The 13,409-nt window shown below is 33.3% G+C and overlaps 1 protein-coding gene and 1 pseudogene across 8 annotated transcripts in view; one reads left to right on the top strand and one right to left on the bottom strand.

Annotated features, from left to right (window-relative positions):
* Positions 1 to 13,409, bottom strand: part of LOC136975640 (nephrin-like) — a 120,168-nt gene that overhangs the window by 63,049 nt on the left and 43,710 nt on the right. For 6 of the 8 annotated variants that reach the window (XM_067270721.1, XM_067270719.1, XM_067270718.1 and 3 more), the window contains one exon: positions 13,227 to 13,364. Coding sequence is in view for 4 of the 8 variants with exons in the window: in XM_067270719.1 (XP_067126820.1) it covers positions 13,227 to 13,364 (138 nt within the window). In the remaining 4 variants the exon portion in view is untranslated. Of the gene's footprint in view, positions 1 to 13,221; positions 13,365 to 13,409 lie in introns of all 8 variants that reach the window. The other 2 variants (XM_067270723.1, XM_067270722.1) reach the window with 1 other exon arrangement.
* Positions 9,905 to 10,658, top strand: LOC136975700 (cathepsin O-like; annotated as a pseudogene).

Here is a 13,409-nt window from a genome sequence, read left to right on the forward strand (position 1 = left end):
CACTGAAGAGAAACATACATGATTAAATTAGCCACTTTAGTTAAATCTTCTGAGTTAGCAAAGCATTTTTAATAGTAGCTGAAATACTACTTCAATTAATTTGTAGAATTTCGTCAAATGGCAATTAACTTTTAAAAAATTAAATTGAAGACAAAGTCAGTTGAAAAAGGAATCTCCATTTATTCACTTTCAATGTTTCAGTATACAAATTTTTGATGACTGACCTTTAATTGTAGGTTACTTAGCCATCAAAATTAAAACTTCTCTTAAAAACAACAAAAACAAATATCCAATTAAGAACACAAGTTTAAAAATCAGAACTAGGAATGCCATAGACATCTTTCCTTCCATTGTTACCACTTGGGGACAGTAGAGCTTTTTGTCTACTAGATGCAACACTGGTAAATTTAGATTTTCAGCTGCCCCTGGTGACAAATCTTCACAGAATAATTTCAATTAATTTGTAGAATTTTGTTGGATGGCGATTAATTTACACCACCAAGATTTGTCACCTGGGGGGCAGCTGAAAATCTAAATTTACCAGCATTTGCTTCTAGTAGATAAAAATTTCTACTGTCCTTAAGTAGTAAGGATAATGCCTGTGGAATTCCCAGTTCCAATTTTTAAACTTGTGTTTTAATTGGATATTTTTTTTTTGTTTTTAAGGGAAGTTTTAATTTTGACAGTTAAGTAGCCTACAATGAAAGGTCAATTGTCAAAGGTTTGTATTCTGGAACATTGAAAGTGAATAAATGGTGATTTCTTTTTCAATAGACTTATCTTCAATTTAATTTTTTAAATTGAAATAATAATGTTTTTGACCTAATCAATGGCCAGCCTAAGGCATGGACAAATAAAACTGGAATGTATTTGGGGATTGTATAGATTAATCCCTATAGAATTTCGGTACTTTGAGTATATACCTGAACTCAGAGGACTGAGACAAGTTCAATGGTACCCTACTTTTAGACCAGAGACGAAAAATAAAAAGTTACCATATTAACGATTTCTTGCATTTCACAGTGCATTCCACGCCATTTTAGTTTTTCAGTAGGTGGCACTGCTTGTAGTTTCCACTGGGTACAATTACACATATCATTAAATTAACCTAACCCAAATAGAAAAAAGAAAATTAAGCAGATGACACCACCGTAGTTGCTAGTACCACCATCTAGCAGTAAAGTCTGCAAACTACTCAAAAAATACTGTGAAAGGCAAGAAATCATTAAACACTCAGTGGCTCTCCTCCAGGAGGTCCATTGGAGGCACAAACAGTCGAACACCACCATATTTTCTTTTCTTTTGTTCAAAAACTACTGTGAATCAATAATTAGTGATGTTAAACACTCAACGGCCTGCCAGCAGCTTCCCTTTGACTGTTCGGAGCATGAACAGTCGAACGGCACCTAGTGAAAAACTCTAAAATGGTGTAGAATGCATTGTGAAAGGCAAGAAATCGTAAATATGATAACTTTTATATTTTTTGTCTCCGATCCAAAAGTAGAGTACCATTGAACTCATCTCAGTCCCGAGTTCAGATATATACTCAAAGTCCCGAAATTCCATAGTACAGCCATGTACTTTTATCCATTCACATCTGAAAATAGCCCATTAACTGGGTTGAAAATGTTAACATTTTTTTGACTTCACCTACTATTGAGATTACATTACTAATTCAATTTCAAATGATTGAAATGATCAACATATCAGTATGTGTCTCACTCAAACATTCCAAAACATTCTAAACATGACATTAAAACATTCAAATAATTGAGTATAAAATTATAAGCAATGAACAAAATACATAAGGACTTTGTATCTTGAAAGAAGTATATAATAGAACAAGAAAGAAAAATCAAAACATCAGTGTGATATTGGAAATCAAAAAGATTAAGAAAGAGAAGATCCACTACACAAAGATAGATTAAAGATGATGAATTAAAAGAAATCTACTAGTGTACTTTCATATATCCACTTTCATTTCAGATAATCTCTTCAAGTACGAAATAGCAGCTTTCAAGTCTCTTATAGGTATGTAGAGCTTATTTGTATTTTTCAACAAGTGCACCTTTAGTTACTGAAGTTAATTTTATACAAAAAATTGCATTGACCACTGGTTTTTCATCTAATTTATTCCAGAACAAGCTAAAAAAATATACAGAATAACTTACGAAATGATAAGCAGACAAAACATGCACAACATACCAATATCAGTATACTTGAAATTAAGAAATATTAATATTTACTAACAGACATCTTCAGTAGGGATTGCAATCCAGCAGTGTTTTGAATCCAGCTGGATTTTTGCTGGATTGAAATCATTCCAGCTGGATCCAGCGCGGATCCAGCGTGGATGTATTTTTGGTGCAATAAAGTGTTATCTGTCTGTCTATCTATCTATCCTGCAATTTATGTTTTTTTTTTAAAATGAAATAAAACATTTTTAAAAAATACTTAAGAAGCTTTTATTATTTAGACTGGTCACTATAAATCTTCTTACACATTTAGGTAGTAAACTTAACTTTGGTTCGGTTTAACACTTGAGATAGAGATAATTAACTTTAAATGTTTAGTTAGATTATAATTATAATGTAACCTTTAAGTTAAATAATAGCAAAAGTAATTCTACTGATTAATTTATATTAATATATTATAATAATGTAAGGACGGATAATCAGTGGCTAAGTGGCTATCAGTCTTACCAGTTTTCATATATAGGCTCTACATATTAGTCTGTAGTTATTTATAAGTATATAAAACTATGTACTGGAAGTAGAATAAGTTAAATAAACTACACCTTTATCAATCCAGCAAAATTGAATAAAATAATAACGTATTCAATCGCTTTTAACGATCTTCCTCAGTTACAAAAAAATACAACATTAACTATAGAACATAAAATGTGTTCAGAATAAATATAAAAATTAACGGAAAACACCCAAACGGACAAAATATAGATAAATAAACAAAATAAATAGCGGAAAAAAATATATACAGGGTGTTTTTTTTTTAAACTGACGGTACTCAGAAACATCTGTAGAGCAATCTAACAGCCGAACTGTCGCCAAATTTGGGAGAGTGACTAAGGATGACATGGAAAAGAGATTCTGCGAAGAAAAAAGTAGTACCTAAATTCTCCTGTAGAGGAGGATTTGGCGCTGTTATAGCAAAAAAGCTAGCAGCACTTCACTGAAGAAAGGGTCATCAGTCACTTTTTTCCACTTGCATGGCTGCCTCGCTTCCCGGATCTAACCCCATGTTACTTTTTCCTGTGGGGTTACTTAAAGTCCAAGGTCTATCTTGGTAGTGTCCCAAACTTGATGACTTTGAAAGACAACATTTCTCGAACTGTGATGAACATTCCTGCGGACATGTTACATTCAGCCATAGAGAACACGGTGTTCAGGATGCAATGAGTTGTCCAGCAGGACGGTGATCACATTGAAGAAGGGAGAAGGTTATTTGCTGATAAATTAAACTTTCGTTATTACACTGAAACCTCTGTCTGATTATTCATTCATGTGTTTGTTAATTGCAGCTGGATTTTATGCAGATTCTTAGCTGTTTTGATACAACAGCGCCAAATCCACCCCTACCGGCAAATTTGGGTACTATTTTTTTCTTTGCAGAATCTCTTTCCCATGTCGTCCTTAGTCACTCTCCCAAATTTGGCGACAGTCCGGCTGTTAGATTGCTCTACAGATGTCTCTTGAGTACCGTCAGTTTAAAAAAAAAACACCCTGTATATAAGATCCAATGAAACCAGCATTGTCTGTTAATAACATTAATTAATGTAAAAGGATCTCCACATGTTAGACAATGAGTCCGCATCTCTATGGTTTATACAACCAGTTGTCGTGTGCGCCTTGCAGATTTCCAATCTCTCAAGATGTTTGACCGTTTGCTTATTCGTCATTGTTTTTATAATTGCCGCTTGATCCCATTGGACGTTAACATCCTTCTGTCTTGCGTATGATGCCAGCGCAGTGTTGCCAAAGTTCTTACTGATTGTATATTTGTGCTCCTTGAGCCTTTGTTTTAAACTGCGCATCGTTGCACCCACATAAACATGCTTGTAATTGAAACGTTGGTTGTGTAAAGGCACCGAATATATATACCCGTTGTTGAATTCCGATCCTCTTTCTTTTTATCGTTTCTTAAAAGTTTGAAAACAGTGGGATTACGTCGGTATACAATACGAAAATTATCAGACCTGGCAGTACATCTATGTAACTTGTTTAAAAAAAATGGGATGTAATTAAGCACTATTCTTTTTATATTTATTCCAAACACATTTTATGTTCTATAGTTAATGTTGTATTTTTTTGTAACTGAGGAAGATCGTTAAAAGCGATTGAATACGTTATTATTTTATTAAATTTTGCTGGATTGATTAAGGTATAGTTTATTTATAAGTAATTTAATTATTAGTGTTAGTAAAGTAGTGAGTAAGTAATTAGTAAGTAATTAGTAGCAGTCTAGTAGTTAGCAAAGCGGCAACGCGACAACGTAGACTTTTGTGCAATTATTTAGAAAGTTAATTGAGTATTTGCGGATCTGCAGCGCTGGATCCAGCACCAAGTGCTGGATCCAGCAGGCCGAAGAATGCGCTGGATCCAGCTGGATTGCTGGATGAGGGATCCAGCAATTGCAATCCCTAATCTTCAGGCATATAACGCAGAACAAAATGGCTACATTAAAATCGAATGCATTTTTACGAACAATTTACAAACTCAAATTAAAATTGTTTCTCAAGCAAAGTACATTTACAGTTTAAAATGATTTTTGATATATTTTAATAGATTTTTAATGTGCAGATATTTTATGCATTAGTATTGCATTCCATAGTTTTCTAGATTTTATAAAGAAGCTAAAGAAATTTTGTCCCTTAACTTTTGATAAACCATACATAAATCCATTTATATATAATCTTATTTTAATTTTACTTAATACTAAATATTAGTATGTAAAAAATTAGTTTAAATATATTCTTTAAATAGATATGAATACAGGGTTGTTAAAAAATAACTTTCCCAACTCAGAGGGTTCTGGCGTGTGTTCTAATGCTCAAAATGAAAAAAACATTTGGACAACAGGTACAGTACTTCAGATGATATGCTTGCCATTTAAATAAAAATTTTTCATAAAAAAAGTGGCACTGGAGCTACGCAACTGGAATCCAAACTTATTTCATCACTAGAGAATGGTATCTTAACATTTTGATGACTTTTGTAATTCCAAAGTTTTAATGGTGTGGGTACCTTCAGAATACCTTATTCAGGCAATACGATGCATCACCTCACATTACTCTCTCTGTTCAAAATGAGTTAAGGTGAATTTTCACAGATGAATGGGTCGCCTCACTTACTTCTCAACAGCTGAGTCTGCTCACTCACCTGATCTCATCTCATGTGACTTCTGGTTATGGAGTTTCTTGCGGAACCAGATCTATCGTGAAAGAGGTACAGTACATCTGTGTCAGATTTAAAGAACAGTATTCATCAGCATGTTTTTGCAATTAAAGCAGTCTCGTTGCATTCAGCAGTGAAAATATACTTTTGCAAATGGAGAACATTGTTGAAAATGATGGAAGATATATTGAACATTTATAACCATGATTTGCATAGCCCCAGTGCCACCTATGAGTGACTTTGTATAAAAAATTTTTATTTAATGACAAGTGCATCATCTGAAGTATCTGTTGTCCAAATGTTGTTTCATTTCAAGCAGTAGAGCATATTCCAGAGCCATCTAAGTTGTGGAAGCAATTTTTTAACAATTCTATATAACAACTGATTGTATAAATGTAAATCAAACAAAATTATATTACATTATAAGTATTGTTTAAAAATTAAACATTAAATATTTAAAAACAAACTATTTACACAAAATTTTGCAAATTATTTCATTACCTTAAAGTTTGTTTGATTTTGGCACAATACTTTTCTAATTGTGAATGATATAACTAATTAAAGTTAAGTAAAGAAGTAAATAAGAAGAAAAGGTAATGTCTTTATTTTCTTACCATGGTAGCAGAGTGTGGTTGAGAAAACAAGAAATGAAAGAGGTTAAATTAGTTTGAAAAAACAAAGAAAGAGCACACGTGGTAATGGCAGTGAAAAACAGTGATATTAATATTCCAATATTTGATGGAGCAGACTATAGTAACTGGAAATTATGTATGTTCAAGTTTCTACAGTTCAAAAGGTGTAAAGATGTGGTAATGAGGAATAAAATTAAATCCAATGATGACGAATGGGACGAACAAGATATCCAGGCAACTAACTATATCTACAGCAGAATAACTAACAAACAGCTAGAATACATAAGCGAACTTGATACAGCTTACGAGATTATCCAAAAGTTTGATGAGATGTATCTGAAAAAATCAACAGCTCTGCAGATTCTGTGCTGACATAACCTCAAAAGTGTCAAACTGAAAAATTATTCAGATGTATGCTTATTCTTCAACGCGTTTCAGAAGCTGTGAATGAATTAAAGCAGGCAGGTGCTATAGTATCAGAGCAAGAAAAATTAAACTACATGTTAAAATCACTACCACAGAATTACGAGGGCTGTTCGTAAAGTTCGCGGCCTCAAATAGAACAACAAACAAAATAATGTTAAAACTTTTTTATTTTTCAATATAGTTTCCTTTATTAGCAATGCACTTATTCCAGCAATGTTCTAGCTTTTTTATGCCATCACAATAGGTCAATTTGTCAAGGTGTGCAAAATACTCATTCACTTCAGAGATGATTTCGTCATTTGAGTGGAATCTCTTTCCAGCCAAGAATTTTTTTAGGTTTGGAAAAAGGTGGAAGTCACTGGGGGCCAAATGAGGTGAGTACAGTGGATGTGGAACTAATTGGAAGCGAAGTTCGTTTATCTTTTGTTCGGAGATTCTTGTGGAATATGCAGGTGCATTATCGTGGTGGAACGGAACCCTTTTTCTTCTTCAAGTGTTGCCTCTTTTCTTCGATTTCTTTCTTCAGTTTTTCCAAAAGTTCACAGTAATAGACAGCATTGATGGTCTTTCCTCTTTCTAGGTAGTCAATAAAGATGATGCCTTTAGCATCCCAAAAAACCGAAGCCATCACTTTCCCCGCTGATGGAACTGTCTTTGCCTTCTTTGGTGGTGGCAAACTGTGGTGTTTCCACTGCTTCGACTGTTCTTTTGTTTCAGGAGTGTAGTAATGGATCCACATTTCATCAGTAGTCACAAACCAATGCAAGAAATCCTGTGGATTTTTCTGGTAGAAGTCCAAACACTCCTTTGACATCAAAGTGCGAAACACAATTTTGCTCGGCGGTCAGCAGATGCAGCAACAACCTTGCTGAGACCTTCGTCATACCCAAATTTTCGGTTAAGATGTGGTGCACTCAGTCGACAGAGATGCCTGTTGTCTCAGCTATCTCACGCATTTTCAAATGGCGATCCGCTAACACCAAATCGTGAACTTTGTCGATATTTTCTTCAGTGACAGCAGTTGATGGCCGTCCGCTGCAAGGGTCATCTTCCACACTCTCTCTGCCAGATTTAAAAAGGGCTGTCCATTTTTTCACAGTGGTGTACGAAGGAGCAGACTCTCCCAAAACTTCATCCATGTCAGCTTTGATTTGAGATGGAGTCAACCCTTTTTTCGTCAGGTATTTTATGACCGCACGAGTCTCCGTCTTCTTCATTTTTGACAAAGCACTTGCACACTATCTATCTGCTAAGCGATCGTGGCAAAACTTTATGACAAATCAAGAGGAAATTGGTATTGTATCTTTAGCAAAGATGTCTGAATAATTCCCGCCAAAAATTAAATTGATCGCAGCGCCACATATAGGCGAGGCCGCAAACTTTCCGAACAGCCCTCGTATAGTTATATTGGTGATTTGATAGATGTTTTACCAGAAAAGAAAAGAACTGTTGATTATCTAAAGAGCAAAATAGTTAAAAAGTGCAGAGGAAAATAAAGAGTCAAATGACAGATCAAATGTATTTCGAGCTGAAGGCAGGTTATCATTTCAGAATAAGTTGAAATGTTTCAGCTGTGGTAAACCTGGCCATCTAAAAAGAAATTGTCTTTCTGAAATTGAAAACTGTGGTCGAGGTCGTGGTTTTTCTGTTTATTGAGGATGTGGATTGTTCAATGCCAGAAACTTTAAGAGAAAACGAGGAAATTATCATCAAAGCATACATGAATATCAAGGAAATAGTTTTCAGGCTACCATTGCAAACAAAACTTATACAAGTAAAAATGAAAAGCCAGAGAAAGATGAAATGGAATGGTTAATTGATAGTGGTTGCGCAGACCATATTATTAACACTGATGAGTATTTTGACACCTGTGAGACATTGAAGGAATCAGTAAAAGTAAAATTTGGTGATGGAAGAATATTAGAAGCTACAAAAGTTGCTAATATTAAAACTTGTTTCCCAGTTTATGGACAAAATTCTGAGGTGACATTGGAAAATGTTTTTTTTTTTTTTTTTTTTTTGTAAAAGATATGAAGGCAAACTTGTTAAGTTATTGAAAATCACAGTCAAACATTCAGTTGTTTCAAGAGAGAAATTCTCAAAAATATACAACCATATGGAAGGCTGATAGCTGTTACAATCAAAGAGGATAAACTATATAAAATAAAAAGTTATATCAATGAAAGAAAATCACAAGCAAACATAAGTAAAAACAATATAAAAGAAACACTACATAGAACACTGGGACATATCAATTTTAACAACTTGAAAATAATGTGTAAAAATAAATCATTAGATGGACTACCCAGTGAGACTGAACCAGAATATTTAAAGTGTGCTATATGTATCGAAAACAAAATGCATAACTTACCATTTCATAATAACAAGAGAAGAACAGAAGACATATTAGAGATTGTACATACAGATTTAAATGGACCACATCAAACTACAGGAAATCTTGGAGAAAAATATTTCTTAAACTTCATAGATGACTATAGCAAAATAGTTAAAGTTTGTTGTATCTGGACAAAAGATGAGGTACATGAATGCTTAGTGCAGTATGTTAATGAAGTACAAAACTTGACTGGAAAGATGATAAAGGAACTGCAATGTGACAATGGAAAGGAGTATATGAATGCAAGAGTTTTTAAGTTTGCAAAAGAAAAAGGAATAATAATAATACCTTATCCAGCATATATGCATGAACTAAATGGAACTGCAGAAAGATACAATTGATCATTAATGGAGATGGGGAGATGTCTCTTATTAGAAGCAAAGTTGAAAGAATATTTTGGCCAGAAATAATTAAAACAGCTGCATATCTTAAAAACAAAACCTTAACTAACACCATTGAGAGAAAAATGCCATATGAAATATTTTTCAAAAAGAAGCCATCAGCTAAAAATCTAAAATTATATGGAAGTAAAGTATTTACAAGAATTCCAGAAGAAAAATGAAAATCTAAATGGAACAAGAAAGCAGAAGTTGGAATTTTGATTGGATATACAGACACCAGATATAGAGTATTGATGAATAGCAGAGTTATAATGGCTAGACACTGACATAATAGATGATGATGTGACCTTGTGTAGATTTGAAAATGAAAATGAGAAAAAAAATGAAGATAAGTAAGAAAGACAAAATCAGACCAAACAAAGGAGAAGGAAAGAGAAGATTCCACTAGTAGAAATCAGAAAGAAAAGGATATGACAAAAGACTTGGAAAAGGACAATACACATGAAGAAAATAGTAATGATGAAGACAAAAAGGAAAGAAAAAGATTAGGAAGACAAATTAAACATCCACTCCATTCTGATGAAGAATTTGGTTATTAGTGTATAAGTGTAAATTACTGCAATGCTACAGTTCCAGAAAATTTTCAGGAGGCAATGATGTGATGATTCAAAGAAATGGAAAGCAGCAATGAATTTTGAGATGGACAATCTTATGATAAACAATACATGGACATTTGTAAGCAAGCCTCCCAAGGACAAAAGGATAATTGATGTAAAGTATACAGAAAGTAGAGGATATACAGAAAGAAGAGTGAAAGAGAGTATAAAGCTAGGAGGAAACGTGGAATTGTTACTCCAGTGAAAAGTCAGAAGGAATGTTGGGGCATTTAGTACTGTAGAAACATTAGAAAGTATGAATGCTTTAAAAGACAGGTAAACTTGTAGAATTGAGTGTGAAGCAAGTAATAGATTGTGCAACTGGAACAAACCATGGTTGTGATGGTGGAGATACTTGTGAGGCCTTAGACCGGATGTATGAGAATAAAGTGAAAATTTTAACTGAAAAACAATATCCTTTAACTGACAAAGAGGACAACTGTAAAGTCACAAGGCCAAAAGGAGTAGAATTAAAATTTAATTATGCCTGTGAAGGTTTAAAAGGATCAGAAGAAGAAATGCTAAAATTACTGGCATTTCATAGCCCTTTGGTCACTAGTGTTGATTCCACAACATGGTGGGATTATCTTGGTGAAATTATTCAATATCATTGTGAAGATAACAATAATCATGCTGTTCAAATATTCCTTATTTAACTGGTAATATTCCTTATTATGTTGTTCATAATTCTTTGGGAACAGAATTTGGTATCAATGATTACTTGAAAATTGCAATTGGAAAAAATTTATGTGGCATTGCACTAGAAGTGCCAGCATTGAATGTTGTATGAAACTAAATTTATATGTACATTAAAGAATTTTTGTGTGTTGCAATATAAATGTAAGGAGGCTTGTTAATTGATGTACATTCATCTGGCAGTACTGTAAAAAGTTGTTGGTTGACGAGTTTTCGTCCTGTTGTTTGGATTAAGGTTGTACTGTGGAAAGTAAAGATGTAAATAAGTATTGCTTGTTATTAAAGTTAAGTAAAAAAGTAAATAAGAAAAAAAAGGTAATGTTTTTATTTATTATCTTAACAGAGGGTCAAGGAAATCTGCTGCAAAGGAATCCATATAATTAGTCCCTTTTGAAGCAGGCAATGTCACATCTGTTGCAGTGCTCCACTGTTGTACTAACACTTGCAATGATACAGAACAGTCCATCACTGTCATGTAGAAGAGGTGTTAGTCATCCTGTGGTGTTATAACATTTTTTGTCCTGTAGTGATAAATCACTATAGTAGTTATATGTATATATATATATATATTATATACATAGGAGTTCCGTTTTCCGTATCGGAAGTCTAGATGTCGCGCGTGTTAATTGTTTTTGCGTTGTCATACCACCCTTTTGCCGGGTGCGTGTAAGTGCAGTTAGGATTGGTCAGTGCTTACCACGTGACGTAGCTGTAACCCGGATGGCGGGCAATATAAATGGCGACGCTCCATGTGTGGAGCCATCTTTTTTTTCGCTGACTGGATCAACGACTGGATGGAAGGACCGATGGACTTGTCCGAGGAATTCATCGAGGAGTACTTTGTAGATTAATGTCGTTTGTACCTATTGTATATATATTTTCACACATAGTTCTAGATTCGTTTATAATTGTCGGGTATATGCTTGTTATAAGATTTGATTCACCTAGTTTATGTCGCGAAACAGAAAAAAAACGTAATTGTATAAATGTAGATATTGTGATCCTAAGTTTTATAAAGAATATATAGTTATCGAAAATTCGTCGTGTGCTTATATTTGTGAGATCCTTTACACACTTGCCATTTTTATACGTCGGGAACAATTCGTTGGTCTTCGATACTACAGTCCCAATGCCAAATTTTCAATGAACCCAGTTCTCTCTTGTCCATTGCCTTCACAAATGTATTACTGTCTTGGAGTTATGCCATATATAAGCAGCAATGTCATGGTATGAAAATCTGCCTTCATGCAGGCAAATCATGCATCCATGTTAAAATTCTGTTGTTTATTGGTATTGTGTCATTCATTGCCGATGAAGCATAACAAGTCTTGAAAACACTTTTACAACTCACTATCCACAATGCACTACTTGTGTGGCTCCTAAACAGCCCTGTATTTATATCCTTAACTTGGCAGCTAAGAGGGCACTACTAAGCCTAGACATATGCAATTACTCTGCAATTTTGATCATTTTCATACCACACCCTGATTTACATATCCCATAAATATTAAGCTAATATGGGTCCATCATAATGTTGCAATTTGCACAAACAGTACTTACACTGAAGACAGAGAAACAAAATTATAATATATATACAAGTAGCATCCAACTTTCAGACAATGCATTTCCAAAAAAATATGTACAAAAGTCTGAACAACAAAGTTGCATAGTACAGAGGGATTTCTGTTTTCAGAGTAAAAAAAATGTATTCTTTATTTTTCTTTGTCTTACTTTTTCCCTCCTATTCTTTGTCAGATAATCACTATGGCTGGGCTATGTCATTTCACATATTTCAATGAAGTTCCTGAAAAGGATGACATAATCACACAAAGGCAACCGATTAAATAGGATAAGCAGAGAGAGATATTTAACTGTAGCACAAGAATGGTAATTTGAGGAATTTTTGTTTCAACATTTGAAAATATTTGGGCTGTAATTTGAAAAATTGTAGACCTATAAATTTCCATGTTATCCATCTATCCGTCTTTCCTTAATCTTGAGAATGAAGTTAGATAGATGAAAGATGGGATTAGATATGGAAATCTTAGGGGCAGGAGACCCCAATTAACTATATATGAATTTCTGATGCAAACCAGAAGTCATGTTATTTCAATTCAAAACTTTCCCCTGAAAGGTGTTAAAGGAACTGGCACAACTCTATGTTAAAGGAAAAGTATGAGGTACAGTGGCAAGCCACTACTAATCTGAGTATAATTTAAGATTTAAAATACAATCAATTAGAACAAAGATTAGAACAAAAAATTTAAAATTTCAAGCGAAGCTCAAAATTTTAAATCTTTTGTTCTAATTGACATTCAAAATTATGTTAAATCTGAGGAAGGCTATTCAAAATAGATGAAAACATTAGTTCATTTTATTAAAACTTGCTAGAAAAAGCGAAAAAGGTTTTTTTTTTCATTATTAGTATTTGTAATAGCTTGCATTCTACAAACATTAAGTATTTTATAAAGAATTGTTTAGAAGTTGATAATGAAGATGATCTAATGAATGGTCAAAGACATTTTACAGAGAAAAGATTAGTTTCTAAACTAAAAGTGGATATTTGTATAAATATACGAAATTTATACATATAAAAATTAAATTATTATTTTGTTATATTTAAATTATTAATTATATATTTAATCTTATAAAATAACAATGTACCTTACCAAGTAAAAATCCATCTTTACTCCACTGCACAGAACCAGCTTGATTACCTATGAGACAATGCAATTCTACATTCTGTCCTTCTACAGTTTCTGTATCCTTGGGGCTAACTCGAAAATATTGATGTTGACTTTTTCTTCCTAAAAATAAATTTCGTTTTTATCATTTATGGTTTTTTAACTAAT

This window comes from Centruroides vittatus, unplaced genomic scaffold (assembly GCF_030686945.1).
Source record: "Centruroides vittatus isolate TY-2023 unplaced genomic scaffold, ASM3068694v2 contig_377, whole genome shotgun sequence".
Lineage (NCBI taxonomy): Eukaryota > Metazoa > Arthropoda > Arachnida > Scorpiones > Buthidae > Centruroides > Centruroides vittatus.